This window comes from Pogona vitticeps, chromosome 3 (assembly GCF_051106095.1).
Source record: "Pogona vitticeps strain Pit_001003342236 chromosome 3, PviZW2.1, whole genome shotgun sequence".
NCBI classification, from domain to species: domain Eukaryota; kingdom Metazoa; phylum Chordata; class Lepidosauria; order Squamata; family Agamidae; genus Pogona; species Pogona vitticeps.
Genome location: NC_135785.1, coordinates 261,742,687 through 261,764,658, shown reverse-complemented (window position 1 = coordinate 261,764,658; position 21,972 = coordinate 261,742,687). Strand labels below are relative to the sequence as shown.

The window sequence follows — 21,972 nt, the reverse complement described above, 5'->3', positions numbered from 1 at the left end:
ATGGTCGCTGGGGGACCTCTTGCTTGCCCTTGAATCTGCTCGGGGTATGTGGGTGGGAGTCTTCAGCTGGACCAGACATCTCTTTGAATGAAAGAACAGTTTGCAAAAGAAGGTAGATTGTGGTGATTAAAGAGCTCCCGTTTTGATCCGGTGTACCTGACTCATTATTTGCCCAGCCACCATTTGCACATAATCAGTTTCTTCATAGGCTTTCCTTCTAACACATGTGTGATGGAAGTCGTGCAATGGGCTCTGCTTAAGGCTACAGATAGCCAGGCTGTTGTGTTGTTGGTTTTGTTCCTGGACCCAAATCTGTCATTGTCCAGACGCCGTAACAGAGCTGCTGCAGAAATTATAGTGACGCAACCTCTTCCTTCTTCCTTTCCCTGGCCTCCAGCATCCGACTGGTCCCTGTTTTTTCCTTTGGAGAGAACGAGCTGTTTGATCAAGTGGAGAACCCCAAGGGATCCTGGCTGAGGTGTATCCAAGATTTCTTGCAGAAGTACATGGGTATTTCGCTCCCTCTCTTCCACGCCCGAGGGATCTTCCAGTACAGTTTTGGCCTGCTTCCTTACCGGCGGCCAATCTGTACCGTGGGTGAGTCTGCTCTTAGTCACTGGGCTCCAGAGGTGGGGAGGATTGTCACCGGGCCGCGGTCGGTGAGGTTTTCTAAAACAAAACAGGCACAAAGAAGGTTGTGAGAAAATGCCGAAGGACCGCCAAAGGCTCCAGGGCCAACACCAGGATGGCCAGGATGGTTCTGAGGCTTCACGCTTTGTGCAACGGTAGCTTCCCACAGGTTTGTTTGTTCTAAGTTCCCGCAAGGTTATCACTGCATCCCAGTATCTTATTCTCCCTCGGGTTGTTGCATAGCTTCGGACAGCCCCAGATGTTTCAGTAAATGGGTATATAAGAGTTGATAGCCATGACCTTTCTGAGAACAAGCAAGGAAAAGCAGTATTTTTCAAGATCTCGGTTATGGGAGGCAAGTAGGCTGAGCAGCCATTTCTGACCGGTGATAAAGAGTGTGAGTAAAATACGCTGAGATATACGAGAAGGATACTGTCTATTAATTTAAATACCACCGACCATCCCAACTGATCAGGGCTCCTGTTTGTGTCTTGAAAGACCACCCGACCTTCCCAAACAATCAGTGTTCCTCTTTCTGTGTTGAATAGAGTGGGCAAATAGTCCAGATAGGCAGGGTATAAATAAATAAATAAATAAATAAATAAATAAATAAATAAATAAATAAATAAATAAATAAATAAATAATTGAATGAATGAATGAATGAATGAATGAATGAATGAATGAATAAATAAATAAATAAATAAATAAATAAATAAATAAATAAATAAATATTAGGAGTGTGACCATTGTTTTTCTGTGAAATTTCCAATTCCCAGATTTCTCCAAGAATTCCCTGGGCAGAATTCTAGGAGCTGATGCCTACATTTGACTCACCTGGAACTTGGCCTATCTCCCGGGATGTCTCAGGCCTACTTCCTGTACAAAAAGGAAGCTGCCCCAGTGCTTCCTGGGAGGACTGTGTCTTTGTGGGAGGTGTCGTTTTCTAACCGTTAGGCTCCATAGTGGACAGTTCCAAAGAACTGCACCTCCCATGCAGACCTAGGCCTCCCAGGAAGCGCCAGGACCGTTTTTTTTTTTCTATAGTGGAAGAAGGCCTGTGGTGAAATATAGGTGTGCGCCAGTATCTTGAAAATGTGTGCATCTGAGCTGGAACTCCCAGAATTCTGCCTGGAAAATGTTTGGATAATTCGGGGAGTTGAAGTCTAAAAAATTGGGGATGGTACATCTTACTGTTTATATATAGTAGGACTCCTGTATTCACGAGGGATCAGTTCCAAGCATTATCCATCCATCCATCCATCCATCCATCCATCCATCCATCCATCCATCCATCCATCCATCCATCCATCCACCCCACCTTTCTTCTTAAAAAGAACCCAAGGTGGCTTACTTAATTAAAAGACAATATGTAGAAGCTAAAAATCAGTAGGTATACAAATACTTAAAAAGAATTGGACTAGCATTACATTTAAAACAGTAATAAAATCAGTACGAAAACACATTTAAAACAACAGAGCATTGCATAGTCCTGGCTCCCTCTACTGGCCAGTTATGGTAATGTCACCACTAGAAATATATCTTTTGGGGATTTTTCTTTTAATATTTTTAATATTTTCAGACCGTGGATCAGTGACTCAGTGGATACCGATCCTGTGGATAAGGGGGTCCTGCTGTAGTAGATGTTCACACTTATGACTTATTTGGTTTCCCCAAAAATGGTTGAAAGTGAGCAATCTTAAGTCAAACCCTTCCTTTCCACGAGTATTAATGTTAAAACAGGATTTGGGGGTTCAGACGATTCCAAATCCTTGATTCCACCCTCCTCTTTTCTTTCCCTCCATCTTCCACCATCTTGCTTTCCTCCTTCTCTTCTCTTCAGCTGTCTTTGCCTTTCCCTCCTATATTCTCCTTTCCCTTGCTTACTCTTTCTGTCCCATTTTCCTGTCTCCATCCGCTTCTGTGCTCCCTCTTGACACATTCGCTAAGTCAAATGCAAGAGCAGGTGATATCTTTATTAGACAATTTAAAAAAAAAAGCCTCACTGAAGCGAGAGAAAAACAAAACAAAAGTAAAAAAAAACCCATAACCCCCCCCCCCCAAAATAAAATAAAAAAGAGAAGAATGTGCTGGAACTTTTGAGACCAACTATTATATATTTTTTAATGCGCGCTTTCATGGACAAGTCCACTTCGTCAGACATCAGAGAAAGAGATATAACGTGACAAATATTTATTGTTGTTTTTGTTTAGTCGTTAAATCATGTCTGACTCTTTGTGACCTCATGGACCAGAGCACGCCAGGCCCTCCGGTCTTCCACGGCCTCCCGGAGTTGGATCAAAGTCATGTTGGTCGCTTCGGTGACCCTGTCCAACCATCTCCTCCTCTGTCGTCCCCTTCTCCTCTTGCCTTCACACTTTCCCAACATCAGGGTCTTTTCCAGGGAGTCTTCTCCTCTCATGAGATGGCTAAAGGACTGGAGCCTCAGCTTCAGGATCTGTCCTTCCAGTGAGCACTCAGGGTTGATTTCCTTTGGAATGGATAGGTTTGATCCCCTTGCAGTCGAGGGGACTCTCAAGAGTCTCCTCCAGCACTACAATTCAAAGCAAATATTTATACATGGCATCTCAAAAGAAAAAAAGACTATACTCATTCGCTATGGGTGGAAGTAATTCTAGCTGCGAAACAGAAAAATTCTTCTAAGTTCTGGCGATTGGTTACTGTTAAGAAACAAAAACCCCTTGCCAAATTGATCCTCCAATCTCCCAGTGTAAATGTGTTGCCTTTTATAATCAGCTTTATAAAGACTTTCCTCCAATACCAGTCTCAGTTGGTGAATTTGAAGTTCTACCGATTTGGCCTCCAGTTTCCCAAGAGGAAATTATATCCCATATTGCCTGACTGAAAATAGGTAAAGCACCAGGGTCAGACGGTTCACCCCTGGAACTCTTCAAAGAGAATATTGACTGGTGGGCTCCTTTCCTTGCAGCATTATTTACACATATCGACTCTACGGGCCTCTTTCCTGCAGAATGGAATACTGAAATAATAGTACCTCTGTTCACAAAAGGACTAAGAGATGAGCTGGCAAATTATTGCCCCATTAGTCTCCTAAACATATGTGGTAAACTATATGCTAGGCATCTTCAGGATAAACTTGAGACCTGGTTGGCTGAAGAAAATAGGATAGCTGTAGAGCAAGCTGGTTTTAGAGAGTGTAGATCCACTATGGACCATTGTCTCATTATCCAACACCTTATAGAGAAATATGCGTCAAAGGGTCAAACCTCATTATATGCCACATTTCTGAAAGTGGCCTTCGATTCGATCTCAAGACTGTAACTATGGGCCAATTTAGAAGCCACCTCAATAGATAAACTATTAGTTCTATTGTTGCATGTGCTACATGACGATACCAACCTCCAGGTTAGGCTCAATAGGAAAGGAAATTTAACAGAACTGATTAACACTTATAGAGGAGTCAGACAGGGCTGCTTACTGGCCCCCTCTCTGTTTAATTTATACATAATCGACATAGTCGAATAGCTGAACTCTCCTAGTCTCCACCCTCCAAAGTTATATCAAAGACATTTCTATCCTTCTTTATGTGGACAATGCTGTGCTTTTAGCAAGAAATCCAATTGGCCTAAAGAGAGCCCTTAAGAAATTTGCAGACCTCTGCAAAATGAAGGAATTAGAAATAAATTATCAAAAGACAAAAATTATGGCCTTTGGTAGAAGACAAAAGAAAAGGTCTTGGACTATAAATGGGCAATCTCTTGAACAGGTTTCCTGTTATAAATATCTAGGTATGGCCCGAAAGGCTCATATACAATATGCAGCTTCCCCAAGGGGGAAAAAATAGCAAAGGGCATCTTAAGGTTCTACCATTCCAAAAGGGGTCAATATATTCCAGCAGCCCAAAAACTCTTTCAAGCAAAGGTGTTCAGCCAGATGCTCTACGGCACCTTTATAGGGCTTCCATCTAGCTGCTTTGACCCAATAGAGCGGGTTCAGACTAAATTCCTTAGAGCAATTCTTGAAGTTCCAAGTTGTGTAAGGAATGCACAAATTCGTTTAGAGACAGGCTGACTAACAATGGTAGCCAAAATCACACTAGCCTCCCTTCAGTATTGGCTGAAAATAAATGTTCAATTACAGGGATTAACCCATCTACTTCTAGAGGACAATTTTCAATCGAAGTGGCTGAAAGCGATCCTAAACAAATTGCAAGTTATGGGCAATATTGAGTATGCAATGGGATGAAGCGAAAACCAGCCCTTAAACAGAGAATAATGGACTTGGAAAGATAGGTAGATCTTAGTAGATGCCCCAACTTTAGAGTGATAGATACGGACAAATATCGCTTGCTCCCCATGGCCTATTTATCACAGCTTGAGACATATAAGTTTAGGAAAGCCTTTACTCTGGCTAGATGCGAGGCCTTTCCCTCAGCGGTATTGGAAGGCAGATTTAAGAAGATCCCGAGGGAACAGAGACTCTGCCCTTGTGGATGTGGTGAGACACATGATGCTCAGATGTAACAGGCATAACAAGATTTGAGGAAACGATATTACACCTCTCTTAAAAGACGTGACAAGCCAATCCGACTCGGACTACTGTAACCAATTGTTAACTGATCAAAATCGGACTACTACGGAACTGGAAGCGAAATTTTGGGCGGCATGCCAAAGTAGCCAGAATAGCTACCCAAACCCTTAGACATTGGTCTTATATTGTTATATTCGTAGTTTTATTGCTTTTTGTTTATTTGATTTGCCATTTTGCAGTATATGTCAGTACTTGAAGCTCTCCATTCAATTTTGTTTTATGTATGGCTTGATGCTGTAACAATAAAAGTAAGCATGTACACACGGCATCAAAATATAGTTATCAAAATACAGAGATCATGGTTGGCGGTAAGATAGTCAGTGGGTGTTTAACCTTGTGGTGGCCGTGTCTTTGATATGCTGGTATTTCGTGGATGCTTGTGCTGTAAAGGATGTGAGAACCTCAGTTTTAAAATAACAACGTTAGAATAACAAGAGTGTTCCTTAGGCTGGCTTTTCACAGTTGCTACTCAGCTTTCCCCAACGACAAACGTTCCTTTCTAATCAGTCGCAAAAGTTCTAAAAGGGAGAGGGCTGTAGAGCAAACAGTCGAAAGTCGGGAGTCTACGGCTTATCGCCCTCCCAAACAATCAGGGCTCCTGTCTTTACAGTGGCGCCTCGCATGACAGTTTTTTCACTAGACATTGACTTTTTGCGATCACTGTAGCGATTCGCAAAAGAGTGATTTCTATGGGGGAATTTCGCCGGACAATGTTTGGTCCCTGCTTCTCAAACCAATTTTCGCTAGACGACGATTTTGACAGCTCCCTCCACACTCACAAACAGGTGTTATCGGGACCCAAGGTTCGCAAGACAGTGATTTAAACAGTTGATTGGCGGTTTGCAAAGTGGCTTTCCTATGGCCGATCTTCGCTAGACAACAACAATTCTTCCCCATTGGAACGCATTAAACAGGTTTCAATGCATTCCAATGGGGAAATGCTTTTCGCTAGACAATGATTTCGCTAAACAGCAATTTCAGTGGAACGGATTATCATCGTCTAGCGAGGCACCACTGTACGTGAAAACACTGGGTCAGCTTTCCTAGCAGATATTGTTTGGAATCCTGTGGAAAACTGAAGGTTTGTTTCCAGGACTGCAAACAAGGTGTAATCCAACCCAGCAGGAGAACTTCAGCCTTTCCTTCTTGAGCAGTTCATTTTAAAAGGCCGTTTCAAGAGAGTAAGGCCACCTTCTCTCTGATGGGATTGGACAGGCCGCAATTACCCATAATTGTTTTATAGCTTGTTTGGATCATCTCTGGGGTTTTGCACAACTTTCGCCAATCCTTGTAAATACAGGACACTTAATGAGATGAATCAAGGCTGAAACAAGGGCAGCCCATTATTGACTAACAAATACAATTAACGGGAAGCTTGAGAGGGAGGAGAGATAATCTTACAGCTTCTGGCTTCGTTGCTAACAAGAGTTTTCCTCTGATTTGGCTTCCTCTTCCTTATTAAGCCACATACATTGACGTGGCAAAGTCTATACTGGGGTCGCCAGAGTTAGAGAATCCAAAATGGAATCTTCTTGATTTTGTGACTATATTTGTGTCGACCGTCATTCTCTAAGCTTGCACCCTGCCAGGATGTCAGATGGAAATCCCATTATATCCAGCTGCATGGCTAATGGACCATGGGAACGATGGTCAAACACATCTGGAGGGTGCCAGCTTGCTGAAAGTAACTTAGAGCATGTTGGTCTGTTGTTGTGTCGTGTCAGTAGCTCTGCTGCTGGGGATGATGGGACTCATAGTCCAACACAGAAGGTTGGGAAAGGCTTCCTTGTGCCCCATTTGTTAAACCAGAAGGGGGGAAAAAGGGAAATGGGTGGGAATTCCGGGGAGCTGCAATAGATTAGGGGACTGGGAGGTTTCTCTGCCCATTAAGCTCTCGTAACCTCCCCCCCACACACACACATCCATTAATCCCTTTAGGCTCCCAAGGAGCTTAATCCACTCATTTCCTCTTTCCTCTTTAGAGAAGATAATGGCTGTTAGAGCCTTCATTCCCTACCTCTGTTCAATTGAAAATTCCAGTATGGACTTTGGTTTCTTGGCTAAAGCCCATAACATCTTGTCTGGGAGAATTCCTAGCAAATTCTGAGGGCTGAAGTTCAAGGGATCTGAAAGTCTTGTGCCATTTAAAAGGCCTTTGGTTGAGCCTGGATGCCAGCCCTTGGGGGGGGGGGAAATACAAACAAATTCACCCAACGAACGAATGAGTAATCCTCTTGCTTGCCTTCTGCCCCTCTCCACACCAAAGTTGGAAAGCCCATCCATGTGGAAAAGAAGCCCAACGCCAGTGAAGAAGAGGTGGACAAGTTGCATCAGGTATACATGGAAGAACTGAGTAAGCTTTTCGAAGACCATAAACTGAAGTACAATGTTCCAGAGGAGCAGCACCTTACTTTCGTATGAAACCCCATGATTCGCCTTGGCTCCCTTTTCCACGCTGGGTTGGATCCAAGGAAAGTAAACATGTAGTTCCTACCATGACTGTTACTTCAAGCAACCATGCAAAGATTTATGAAATGTGAATGTCCCTTGTCTGTTCTCTACTACGGCCATGCCCAACTAGGGCTGTGGCAAATTGCAAATTTGAAGGGGGCCACAGATTCATCCTTGTTTGCCCACAGCCAAAGGCTCCCCTTGTTTGACAGGAGGCCCTGGAAGCTGGGAAGAGCTCCTAAAAGGGCAGTGGCAAAAAAAATGTTGAAAACAGCTGCTCTAGCAGATGTCAGGCTTCTCAGTTGCAAGGCGTTGGACAAGCAGACAACATTTTTGGCTTCACTTCTTGCAAAATACTGTAGCATGAGGTGTAAACTAGCTGTTGTGCATGTGGGGGGTTATTGTTGGATCCAATCTACTGAGATATGGTCCTTTTCTGAACACAGTAGGATTCCCGTATCTGTGGCAGATCAGTTCCAAGCTCTCTACGGATGACAAAAACCGTGGATAATAGTGAACCACTTATATAGCATAGTCTCTGGCTCCCACTAGTGTCCAGCTCTGGTGATTGCATCATGGGAATATATATATTTCTGGTTTTTCTTTTTAATATATTTTAAATGTTTTCAGGCCGTAGATAAGTGAAACTGTGGATACCGATCCCGTGGATACGGGGGGATCCTACTCTATTTGGATCTGAGAAGTGTCAAACTTTGGAGGAGGGGGAGGTTTTACACAATGTAGAGATAAAAATGAGGGCCTGAACCGAATTGGTAGCCCCAGCCGGGTCTCAGCCTATTGGTTGAATCTGTGAGATCTATGTCAATGTTGACTAAGCCATTCCAAAAATAATTTAATAGATCAAACATGATCAGAACCAGCAATTGGATTTGGACGAAGACTGCGGAGGATTGAAGCAACAAAACCCATAGCCATGTAGTCCACAAGTAGGACAAAAAAAAATCATGTTTGAGTAATAGTTTTGTTAGTACCCTGCAAATATCATTAGCAAGTCCAGCTTCTGAATCCTTCAGGAATCTTTAATCAGCAGGGTGTTACCGACAATGGGGCTTGGAGGTTGCGAGGGGGGGCAAAAAAAAAAGAAAGAAAAGAAATAGAACACACAGCCCCCAAATTGTCTTGGATATATGTTGTTTCCCTAATTTTGGCAGTTGAATAGCAGTTCCATGATGGGAAGCTGAGAACCTGGAGCATCTGCTCAAAGTGTGGATGTAAGGTTTCATCCATCTCAGGACATTTAGACACAATTGGTTCTCAAGATCTTTACAGAGTCGTAGAATCACAGAATCAGGGAGTTGGAAGGGGTCTACAGGGCCATCGACTCCAACCCCCTGCTCAAGGCTGGAATCCAAATCCGAGCAGATCAGACAGATAGTGGTCCAACTTTCCCTTGAAGGGCTCCAGCATTGGAGGGCTCACCACCTCCCATGGTCATGAGTTTCCTTGTCCTGTCCTAACCCGTTAGGCAGTTTTTCCTTCTAAAAGCTCTTATTCTGCCTAAATCTGGCTTCCCGTAGCTTGAGCCCATTATTGCATGGTGGCGTTCACCCTTTTTATGTTAAATAAGTCATGCGGTATTCATGTTCTATGCTGATGTGGTTGAGAGGTGGGGCCACTAGAGATGTTAAAAGGTGGAGCCAGAGAGGAGGAGTTTAGTTTACAGTCTAGCTCTGAGTTTGAATGGGGGGGGGGGAGAGAGAGATAGTTGGAAATCTGAGGAGTGATTTAGTCTGAGGAGTGTAAGATAATATAGAAGATTGTTATTGACACTTGATGAACCTGAAGAAGATACTTATGAATTATTATAGAAACATCTGTAATCAATAAACCTGTTTTATTCAAAAGACAGTGATGAATGGACCTTTGTATTTCCTAAGTAAAGTACATTGGTAAAGAAATCAACTGGTGGCAGTGTGTGAAAAGGTTTTTTGTTTGTTTGTTTGCCTTCGTGAGCTCTCTGTTTTGGGGAGACAAACAGGGGCTACAAGGGGCAAATGTCAAGCTAGGCTTCAACTAGTTTGCAAATTATGCTTTGTTTTGTGATTGGCCCGCGAGAGGTTAAACACGGACTTCCTTTGCAAGCCTGATGACTCAGGCAGCGTGCTTTCCAGGAACCGCGTACCAGCAAGGAAAAGTTGCAAGGATGGGCAATTTTGCCATGAGCTCTTAAGACCATTCATTCCCTGGAACTAGGAAAGTGAAAATTGAAGATTTCTACTCAACGAAAATATCAGGGGAGCTGCAATGGAATTGCAAAGGAAACAACTTCTGTCCTTGCCCGTATTTCCTATGTTCGAAGGAGTAGAAACAGAATGAAAAGACAATACAAGGGAGGTTCCAGGCATTCTGACACGTTCCTTGAGTAATCTTCCCTGTAATCCCCTTGAGCGATGGTGTGCTTTGCCAAGCACAGAGGCTATCAATAGCTCCCTGCCTTGGGCTTTAAATAAAGCTTCGGGAGATGCTCAGGCCAGCAGGAAGATTGAGTGTGTGTGGCCAGGAGCACTCCTGGCTTTGCTCTCTCTTCAGCCTCACGGCCAAATCCTCGAATAGCACAAGGCCAGGAGAGGCTTCAGCTCAACTGCTGCCTTTAGGTCTGGTTTGCTGGGCTGGCTCAGTCTTCAGGAAGGGAGAGAAGGCGGTCGGTGACCTTCTGGGCATGGATGGACTTGAAAACCCATCATGTGTCACCACGGGCAGTTCTGGCTAGAGGGTGGTGGGAGTTGTACTCCAACTTCCTTCCTTCCTTCCTTCCTTCCTTCCTTCCTTCCTTCCTTCCTTCCTTCCTTCCTCTCTCTCTCTCTCTTTCTTTCTTTCTTTCTTTTTTCTTTCTTTCTTTCTTTCTTTCTTTCTTTCTTTCTTTCCTCCTTCCTTTGCTCCTTTTTCTTCCTTCCTTCCTTCCTTCCTTCCTTCGTCCCTCCCTCCCTCCCTCCCTCCCTTCCTCCCTTTCTTTCTTTCTTTCTTTCTTTCTTTCTTTCTTTCTTTCTTTCTTTCTTTCTTTCTTTCTTTATTTCTTTCTTTCTTCCTTCCTTCCTTCCTTCCTTCCTTCCTTCCTTCCTTCCTTCCTTCCTTCCTTCCTTCCTTCCTTCCTTCCTTCCTTCGTCCCTCCCTCCCTCCCTCCCTCTCTTTCTTTCTTTCTTTCTTTCTTTCTTTCTTTTCTTTCTTTCTTTCTTTCTTTCTTTCTTTCTTTCTTTCTTTCTTTCTTTCTTTTTCTTTCTTTCTTTCTTTCTTTCCTCTCTTCCCTTCCTTCCTTCCTTCTTTGATGTGTTTGTTAATATGTTTTCTTTCTTTCTTTCTTTTTCTTTCTTTCTTTCTTTCTTTCTTTCTTTCTTTCTTTCTTTCTTTCTTTATTTATTTATTTATTTATTTATTTATTTAATGTGTTTATATTTTTGTCCGTCCGTCCATCCGCCCGTCCGTCCCTCTCTCTCTCTCTCTCTCTCTCTATCTATCTATCAAAAGTGTTTATATGCCACTAATTTACTGCAAAGCAAGACCCTAAGCAGTCAGCAGAAATACCATGCTAACAGCAGTCCAGCCACCCATCCACCTAACATTAAATGTCTGAATTAAAAAAAACCTTCTCCAACCAAACAACAGATATAAACCCAAAATGACTGCTACGCTAGAAACACACATAAAATAGCTTAAGCAAGGATGCTTTTGAATGCCTCTTGAAACAGGGTGGTATTGAGCGTCCTCTTAAAGGATGGTCAAGGGGCTTATGTACCGGGAGCCCATTGCATAAGGATGGGGCCACCACCGAGAAGTCACCGTTTCTGGCAACCGCGTTCTTTGCTTCTCTTGGTGTAGCAACCTAGAGAAGTAAAACCTGAGGAGACCAGGTGGGACAGGCCGATGTTGTGAGGGAAAAGATGCTTTGACGTGACTAAGTAGACACAGCTTGGAAAAGTTACCCCCAGAATTACTCACAGTGAGCATTGTCGCCCAAAACAATGTTTCCGAGTTATTTTATAGCCTGCCTCTAAGATAGAGAGGGGCGGTTGCCTCAAAGAGCAGACCTTGATTCTCCAGACAGGGCCGCAACCAGCCCATTATGGATGCCTGTTGTTTTATATACACGGGGGAACGCTCTGTGTGGGATTTTACGCCTCAGGCATGGAGGTGGGCACAAACTGCCAATTCGGCAGTTCGTGCCGATTCGTTTAGCAACTGAACAGGTGTTTGGCGTTCAAAAGCCCCGCCTCCTCCCGCAGGCACCCACTCAGAAGCAGCGCCCAGAGGAGGCGGGGCAGGGAAGCCAGGCTGATGCTTCCGAGTGGGTGCCTGCCAGGGGGGGCAGGGCTTTGAAGTGCCAAACATCTATTCGGGCAGTACATGAACCGACACTAAACTCACGATTCGTGCCTATCTCTACTCAGGCACCAAAATCATTTTGTCTGGCTTCGGTTGCACCTTTGCAGGTAGACTTGGGTGAACTGGGCACGTGCCATTCAATACTCCAGGTAGCGAAATTCTTCGGGTCAGGATGACAGTTCATTAGAGGAAAGGTGCAATCTTAATGTGACCAATATATCCTTTGTTTGTTTGTCTGTCATCATTATATCGTTCCTCCAGTGAGCTCAAGGTAGCCTACCTGGCCTTCCTCCTCTCCACGTTATTCTCACAACAACCCAGGGAGATAGTTCGGTTTCAGAAACAGCCACTGATTCAGGATGACCTAGTGAGCTTCATGGCCGGGTGGAGATTGGAACCCAGGTCTCTGGAGCCTTAGTCCAACATGCTAAGGGGGCTCTCAATCCAGTTTAAGAGTGCACCAATCCTGTTCTGCTATACAAGCAAAATATGTGGTACTTTGTCGCCCTACGTTGTGGTTAGGCTTCGGTGCGACGGAAGTTGTGTGCCCACTTCTGGGCAAAATATTTTAAGAAGACGATTGAACATCTGGAACATGTTCAGAAGAAAGTGACTAAGATATAAAGGGGTTTAGAAGCCAATAGTAATAACAACATGCTGTCGGGTCAATTCTGAGTGATGATGAGTGACCCCCTTGAGGTAGAGAATACACTGAAGTGGCTCCCCATTTTCTTATTCTGGGGGCATCCAGGGACTGCGCGGCTTGCCCAAAGCTACACAAAATGGCTCTTCTCTCAGGAGACACACTGTGGGGAATCACACAACTTTTGACTCTTCAGCCAGGTACATAATAAACTATTGAGTATCCAGCCAGCTAAATAAGTGTATCCTCACCATCATGATGTGCCACCAGGTCAATTCTGACGTATGACAACGCTTTTCAGGGTTTTCTAGGTAGAGACTACTCATAAGCAGGATACCCTTCCTTTCTTCCAGCCCTCCCCCCACGGGATTGTGTGCAGCTGGCCCAAGGCCACCCAGGCTGGCTTTGCTCGCAAGAAGGCACAGCGGGGAATTGAACTCCCAACCTCGGTCGCTGAGCTATCCAGCCCGCTTTGCAAGCCAAGCTTTCTGAAAAAAACACTTGGGGTTTGCTGAGGAGGTTTAGCCAGGAACTGAGAAGCAATGGGCTAGCCATCTTCCCAAGCTAGGAAGGACTGTCACATAAAAGATAAAACACGGTTGTCTTCTGTCTTCTCTCAGATCAGAGGACCTGAGGCAATGATATCAACTGAGGGAAAAAAAGAGATTCCTTCTAAATGTTAGGAAGAGTTTCTGAATGGCAAGAGCTATTTAACGGTGGGGAGCACTATTTTGGAAGATGATGGACTCTCTTTGATTTTAAACTGAAGTTGGGAGCCCTCCATCAGGGAAGATTTAGCTGCTCGGGTTGCATTGGCAACGGGATAGACTAGATGCCCTTTGGGGTTCCTTCCAAGGATTTTTTTATGCTAACTTCACACCTCCACCCATGTCCGATCTTGGTCTTTTCTCTGCTGAGTCACCTACTTGCGCTAAGGGCTTCTCCTCCTGCCAAATCCCGGAGCCGAGGGCTCGGGCCACTGGTGCATAGGATTGGGACGTAATTTGTCGTACAGGGGTCATCTAAAAATACACATGCCTTTGGCAAGCCTGGATATAACGCTCTTTCAGAAAAGAAATGAACAACCTCTGCTCTGCACAGGGGCTATTTTTGAAAGAGGAGCAGCCGTCGTCGGCTGGCATCTCTGCTCCCTCTTCACCTTGTTCTGCGGACATTCCAGGTTTCCATATTTGATTCAAGAATGTTGCAAGACATCTCCGGTCTTGCTGTTGAAGAGGCCTTTGTCTCTCGAAAGGGCTGCCTGCAATCCTTAGCCGGGGTGGATCTACATTTTTCCTGTCCTGAAACTTGAACTGGGTGACTCGGTGGGTCTCCTTCGCAACCAGCAACCACGTCTGAGTAACCATTGTTATCTCCTTCATGGGGCCATTGCACAACAGATGACCACATTAAAAAAAAAGTGGAGTAAAGTCTCTTCTGGGACCCTTCCAGGATTAGAACAGGCTCCCTTGACACAGTGCCCTGCTCCAGACTGGAGGGTTTCAATGCCCATCAGGAATACCCACATTGATTAGGGATGAAGTTGTAGTCCAATGCATCCAGAGGGCATCAGCTTAGGAAAAGGCTGTTCTTTGAAGGAGTACTGGACATTTTCTGAAAAATTCTACAAGTCTGGATTTTCTTTAAAGGTAAAGGTTCCCCTTGACATTTAGTCCAGTCGTGTCAACTCTAGGGCTCTGTGCTCATCCCCGTCTCCAAGCCGTAGAGCCAGCGTTTGTCCGAAGACAGTTTTCGTGGTCATGTGGCCAGTGCAACTAGACATGGACCGCCATGACCTTCCCACCAAGGTGGTACATATTTATCTACTCGCATTTTTACATGCTTTCAAACTACTAGGTTGGCAGGAGCTGGAACAAGCAATGGGGACTCACTCCGTCGCATGGATTCGATCTCACAACGGCAGGTCTTCTGACCTTGCAGCACAGAGGCTTCTGCGGTTTAACCCACAGCGCCACCCATGTCCCCTGGATTTTCTCTGTCAGGTGGTTATGAGTGAACTGAACACACGTGGTGTAGGGCAAAGTGGGTTTAAATATGATAAAAACATATTGTGGCGTTCCTGGGATTAAGTACAGACATTTTCTTTTGGATAAATGTGCAAAAATAGAGCAAATCAGGGTGTTTGTGCCATTCTGGGGTGACTACGGGGTGACACAGCGACTCCATGACAGATATTGATTTTCTCATTTGGCACTTATAAGGGTAGAAAGGACTGTCAGCCATTTATTTCACCTGAGGAAAAGGGGGAAATGTTGTAGGCTGAGAGCTACTGATGACAGACGAGAAGCAGAATGACAGCTGAAACACACACACACCCCAATAAAGCTCAAGATTTCCTCTGGACACGTCAACAACTAAAATGCTAGTTGTTTAGTCGTTAAGTCGTGTCCGACTCTTCGTGACCCCACGGACCAGAGCACGCCAGGCCCTCCTGTCTTCCACTGCCTCCCGGAGTGAGGGGTTTAGACTAAGGTTAATGTGCTCTTTTACACATACTCTATACATATTTCCCCTTGCAGCTGCTCTACCCCCATTTTGTGGAGGTGCAAGAGCAAAAAGAATGGCATGTGTTGCTATTTAGATAGCTTTTTTTTGTATTCCAGAAAATTCTTTCTCTTTATTCTCTCACTCAGCTCGACCCACAAAACATTATGGAAATATTCCTACACAGTTAGGACTGAACGCGTATGTGATTCTGGAAGGATGGGTGTTGTGTGGGTTTTGAGTGGAAAGGTCACACAACTGTGTGTGTGCACTGCCTACCTGCCCTCATGACAGGGTATCCCATCCCACATTTACAGGATCTTTTATTTTTTTAAAAAACCTGGAGGTCTGGAAATGCTCAGATAATGTCAGGCTCAGGGACAGAGGGGGGTGTCTCCTAAAAGGTGCAACACACAGGCACATATATATTCCTATCTTAGATTTATATAACCTTTACCTTTATCTAAGAGTAGTAGCTTTGCCACTAGCTGGACAAGATAAAAATGCAATTAAACAATATATATACTCTTAGATAAAGGTAAAGGTTTGTCCAGTCGTGTCCGATTCTAGGTGGCGGTGCTCATCTCTGTTTCCAAGCCACAGAGCTAGCGTTTATTCGCAGACAATCCTCCGTGGTCACGTGGCCAGCATGACTAGACATGGAACGCCGTTTACCTTCCCACTGAGGTGGTACTTATTTATCTACTTGCATTTTTGCATCTTGCATGCTTTCAAACCGCCAGGTTGGCAGGAGCTGGGACAAGCGACGGGGACTCCCTCCGTCGCGTGGATTCGATCTTACGACTTCAGGTCTTCTGACCTTGCAGCACAGAGGCTTCAGCGGTTTAACCCTTAGCGCCACCACGTCCCTACTTGGTGGCTAACAAATCAAGATCAATATAACATAATATAATAATAATCGGAGTAACAAATTTCAGAGAAGGAATCAGACAAGACACGATCCCTAAAAATACCATAAGTTGTAGAGAAAGACAGTAAAATTACAAGAATAATAGGCAGCCAGCAGAGAGAGGTTCACGAGTTCAAAATACAATTAATACAAAACCCCAAATTAAGCTGGGGCAAGGCTTTGAAAGGCTTCTTGTCACCTAAAGCCAAGGTGGTATGGGGCCAACCGAATCTCAGAGGGGAGGCAACTCCAAAGCACCATGGAGAAGGTCCGGTTTTGAGTGACCGATTTCCTGGCCTCCCTTGGGTTGTCCTCTCAGTATAACAGGTGTGGATGGGAAGGGCAGAAATTTCGAGGGACATAAGGTAGCGATCTTAGCATCTTAGATAAGCCACCGTAAAGATGATGAATAAATGAGCAAAGCTCATAATAATGAACCCCAGGCCAAACACAATCAAACAATGCAGTCTAATCCTGTTTAGCTTAAAGTACACCAGCAGCATCATAGGTGCCAGTTTCACAAGGCAGAGGCCCCGGCTTCCTTTCAACCCGGAGCAGAATTTGCCAAACCTACCCTATTCGTGACCTCACCGAGCGCTGACCTTTCCCCCCCCCCTTGCAAAAGCTCAAAATCCTCACGCCCGCCTCCCTTGGCATGCATTTCACACAATCTGTTGCTCTGATTAAAAACCCATCCACCTAATTTTGAATGTAGGTCAACTTTCCTCCGGGCCAGTGCGGGCAGGCAGATGTCAGGCTTATGGGATCAGGGGTGTAAGTGCATCTGCGTTTGAATTAGAAACCCCACCGAATGCAGATTTAGTGGGAGAGGAGTGCTGAGACTTTTAACCAAAGGCACCTGTACATTCTTCATGAGCCACAAAATTCGGACTTACAGCAATACGTTTCTTGGGGATTTTAGATTTGTTTGTTTATTCATTTACAGGCTGTCTTTCTCACCATCAGGGGACCCAAGGGCGGTTCACAATATTAAAATAATAGAATCAAAAACATAATGAATTGAACATTTTAAAAAACCAATTAAACGACAGACTACTTCAAATACAATTGGATAATTAAAAGCAGGCCAACATTAAAAACCATCTTAAAGTGGCATTTGGGGATTCCATCACAATCCTAAAAGCCTGCCTGAAAAGGTGGGTCTTCAGCTGTCGGGGGGGGGGGAAGGAGAGAAGGGAAGGGACCAGCCCGATCTGCTGAGGGAGAGCATCATCACAACCTGGGAGTTGCCACGGAGAAGGCTCTCTCTCACGCTCCCATCAGCCGTGTCTGCACTGGCAAAGGGACAGAGAGGAGGGTCTCCTCGGATGATCTTAAACACCGAGAAGGCACATAACGGGAGATACAGTCCTTCAGGTACCCTGGATCCAAGCCGGATAAGATTTCCTAGGTAGAGAGCACTCAGAAGTGGTTTACCATTCTCTTTTTCTGGGGGTAGCCCTGGCACTGACCCAAGACTACATTGGCTGGCTCTTCTCTCAAGAGGCCCACAGGGGAATCAAACTCCCAACTTCTGGTTCTGCAGCCAAAGATCAAAACCCAGGACAAAGAGCACTCAGTGAATACACACAATCTGTCAGTGGCACCCCCTCTTCTGTTTGAAAGCCTTGGCAGTTGTTGTTTAGTCGTGTCCAACTCTTCGTGACCCCATGGACCAGAGCACACCAGGCCCTCCTGTCTTCCACTGCCTCCTGGAGTTGGGTCAAAGTCATGTTGGTTGCTTTGATGACCCTGTCCAGCCATCTCATCCTCTGTCATCCCCTTCTCCTCTTGCCTTCACACTTTCCCAACATCTTTTCCAGGGAGTCTTCTCTTCTCATCAGATGGCCAAAGTCTTGGAGCCTCGGCTTCAGGATCTGTCCTTCCAGGGAGCACTCAGGGTTGATTTCCTTCAACATGGATAGGTTTGTTCTCTTTCCAGTCTCCTCCAGCACCACTCCAGCCTTGGCAGCACTGATGATCAAATGCAGTGTCAACAGCCAACACGTAGAAGCCTTTCTTTTTTGGACAACAACTCCCAAACTCCCCCCCCCCAGCCAGCAGCTGGGGGGTTCTGGAAGTTGTAGTCCAGAAGAAAAAGGGAAGCTATGAAGATTCATGGCAGCCGTGTTGATCTGACCCACCCTGGGTCGCAGTGGTGCCGTTTAAATTTCTTAGAAGGGATCCCATTTTGGACCTGTCACCTTGTGAGAAGCACAGAGCGGGCAGCGTCAGCCTGGAGGAAAAGAGATGGAAAGAGTGTTCCAGGACAGGCACCAGCACAAAAACTAGTTTTTCAATTGCTCCGCAATGTCCCTCCTTGCATCTTTGTCCCTTCACCATCCACGTCCACACAGTGTGAAATGCCGGGCGATAATACGGGTGGAGTCATCGAGATTCTGCTCTGGAGCATCAAAGTATAGCAATCACTGAAATTTACTATCCACTCACTGAGTCTGCTGTGGGACGTGGTGGCACTGCAGGTTAAACCGCAGAAGTCTCTGTGCTGCAAGGTCAGAAGACCTGCAGTCGTGACATCGAATCCAGGCGACGCAGGGAGCTCCCGTCAGTTGTCCCAGCTCCTGCCAACCTAGCCGTTCGAAAGCATGTAAAAATGCGAGTAGATAAATAGGTACCACCATGGTGGGAAGGTCATGGCGTTCCATGTCTAGTCGCACTGGCCACGTGACCACGGAAACTGTCTACAGACAAACGCTGGCTCTACGGCTTGGAGACAGGGATGAGCACCGTGCCCTAGAGTCGGACACGACTGGGCTCAATGTCAAGGGGAACCTTTACCTTTACCACTGAGCCTGCTAGTGAGTGTTAGAAAAATAAACAGCAATGCCTCCTGGCCCTGCTTATTTCCTTTTGCTTTCTGGAAAGAAAAATGTTTCTTTTTCTCGGGGCAGCTGAGGGGGGGGGATGCAAGATCCTGCTCCTCTTGTTCATTGGGGGGGGGTAAGGGGTCATGTCCATGCTTTCTCATAGACTTGTCCTGAGATGGTGCTATTTGCCCTGGGTGCAAACATTTCTAGCTATAGCTTTGGGTAAAATAGGTTCAATGTAGTTTTTGTCTGAACTGAGGACACGGTTACACTATGGAAATCAATCAATCAATTACTCAGAAGCTGGACCAAGGATGCTGAAGTTGGTTTAAAGTCACATGGTAGTCACATGGTTTTGGGGTTGGTGTGTGCATCCTCTTCTGGGAACATCTTACTCCATTTGTAAACTGAGTTGTACATGAATGGACGGAGTTAGACAGACTTTTAAAACCATTGCATTTCTTTTTAAAAAACAGTTTATTAGTTTTTCACTCTATCTACATTTGATTTGTGCTTGTCAAACATCTTTTTACATAATTTGCTCACAATTATTTGATTTTTACACCTCAGTGTCTTCCCAGTTGTCCCCCCAAATTCCAGACATCTTTCAAACATTCAAACCATTCATGTACGTATCTTAGTACTGTGGTGCTTCGCTTAACGGCGATAATCCGTTCAAGGAAAATTGCTGTTAAGCGAAAACGTCGTAAAGCGAAAATAAAAAGCCCATTGAAACGCATTGAAAACCGTTCAATGCGATTCAATGGGCTAAAAACTCACCGTCCAGCGAAAAAACCCTATTTTGACCATCGTTTTACGATCGCAAAAGCGATAGCAAAAATGTTGTCGTGAAGCGGATTCGTCGTAATGCGGGGTAATCGTAAAGCAGGGCATGACTGTATATAATATGGCTACTATCATAATATTACTTTCATAGTGTACAATATTCTCAAGATCTTCTGATAACATTCTTAATAAAAGTAGTTCCAGATTAATGCCCCAATCTTATATCTAATTTAATTTACCTAAGATGAAAACCCACCATATTGCATATTTTTCATCTTTCTAAGTAATTCCCTCTCTTATTTCTCTTTTTTCACTTTTTGTTTCTGTCTCTCTAAGCATTCTGCCATCTTCCATGCCCTATGAAACCATTTTGTGCATCTGATTTATCTCCACTAGATCTTTATGCACTTGGTCTATCTTCAATAGATCTTCCAGGCTTTTAAAATTAATTTTGCTGATTTTCTCCCCTTGTCTTCCCTTAATACTCTCCTTGGATCCAAGATTGAAGTTGTTTCTCTTAGGTTTTCCCCATTAATTCCCTCCAGCTCCTCTTTTGATTGGCATACATCATCCAGCACACTCTCATTTCCTTCTTCGTTATTCCCTGTCTCTTGTTGACTATAATTCTTCAGATGTTCATTGAATAATTTTGTCTCTTGGTAGTGGGACCTCACTATTTCTAGTATTGTTTGAAGGGTTGATTTTGTTTCATCCCAAAATTGTCCTTGTTGTGCCATTCTGTTCCAGATGCCCAAGGGCTTAAGCCAAGATTCGAAGCCCCCAAGTCTCACAGTCCAGTTCGATGATTGTATCTGTGTCCTAATTGATCCCTGGCAAATTGATGCCAGCTAAACAGATATTCAAAGTCTCCAGAGTCATTTCAAAGAGTCCGCTTTGGCTAAATAGGCCTGAACCAAAATTTAAACCCTCAAAGTACCAAGATACAATGCAATGGTTGTATCCGTGGCCTGATGGCCTAATTCCCACAGGTTTACTCCAGCTAGTCAAACACAAACACTTCCAGCTCCCAGGGCAGTTTCAGAGGATCTACTTTGGCCAAGTAGGCCTGAACCAAGGTTCAAAACCCCCAAATATCACAGTCCAATTCAATGTTTGTATCCATGTCCTGGTAGCCTAATTCCCGCATTTCTGCATTGTCCAAAACTGAAATTACAAGTCCCTGGAGGTGGTTCCAAAAAGTTCACTTTGGCCCAATATACTAATTCCCAAAGTATAGTTTAAAAAGGTCCACTTTAGGGTTAATTTGTCTATGCTCCAGCCAGGCATGAAAAAAAATAAAAAATAAATAACAGGTTTCCAAGCTTTAAGCAGCAGTAGAGTACTCAAGGTCACTGTTCTGGGCATTATGCCAAAAGACTTCAAGTAGTCAAAACGTAAGATAAGTCCAGACTTAACTAGTAATAACTTACGAGAAAATGTCTTAAGATTTATAACGCCAAATTATAATATTCTTAAAGTATATTTTAAATGTATTTCAATGAGTAGTTAATGTCCCATAAATCTTTAAATTATTTTCTTTGCATCAGCTATCCCTCTCTCCAGATTTTCTGCCGCTCTATGATTGATGAGATTGATAGAAGGTTCTTTTTTCTGTATATAGGAATTGTCTTCTCTAGGGGTAATCATAAGCAATTAGTTGTAGAAATATATCTCACCCGATAGTAACACTGATGTTGAATAGCTGATTGTTGCTTCTCTTATTGCCGGCGGCCGACGACTTGCAAGCAAAAATGCTTGTTTCTGCCCGTTGGATGATTAGGGAGTTTCCTGGATCAAACGGGGATGACCGCCCCCCCCCCCCGTGATCAACAGGCTTCCCCCTCCCAGTTCACCACCTCTTCGGGGTGGTTTTGACACCCTGGGGTGTCCCAAACAGGTCAGAATTCAGCCCAGGGGACAGAGCTCTGTCCTCCTGCTGCTGCCTCATCGCGGCATCAAGCCGGTCTCCAAAACCATTGCATTTCTAAGCATATTGGCACGGCAGGGGTCTAGCTCCCTGGCACATTGTCCTAGAACCACTTTAGAGGTTTTAATCCTGTGCCCTCCTGTTCCTGCACTGGCTGGTTCTCACAGACACTCAGCGGTGTGACCACCACCACAAACTCACTTCCCCCATTGTGATGATGTGGGTAGCTGGGGCAAGAGCCATATCATTTTGCTATGGTGAGACTTAAATATTTGTTTTCTTTTTCATTTTTTTTTCCAAACTAGAATAGCACTAGATTGGTTTTACAGATGGAAAAAATATACATATAACTGATCGGACTGCAAGGTTTCCCTACAGCCTGAA

At 44.5% G+C, this 21,972-nt stretch overlaps 1 protein-coding gene across 1 annotated transcript in view; it reads left to right on the top strand.

The window, feature by feature from the left end:
• The window catches only part of MOGAT2 (monoacylglycerol O-acyltransferase 2), a 32,208-nt gene extending 22,169 nt beyond the window's left edge, over nt 1-10,039 (top strand). Inside the window, exons 5-6 of the mRNA XM_020809689.3 lie at nt 398-597; nt 7,467-10,039. Of these exons, the coding sequence (XP_020665348.3) occupies nt 398-597; nt 7,467-7,621 (355 nt within the window). The 3' untranslated portion in view covers nt 7,622-10,039. The remainder of the gene's footprint in view (nt 1-397; nt 598-7,466) is intronic.
• The last annotated feature ends 11,933 nt before the right edge of the window (nt 10,040-21,972 follow it).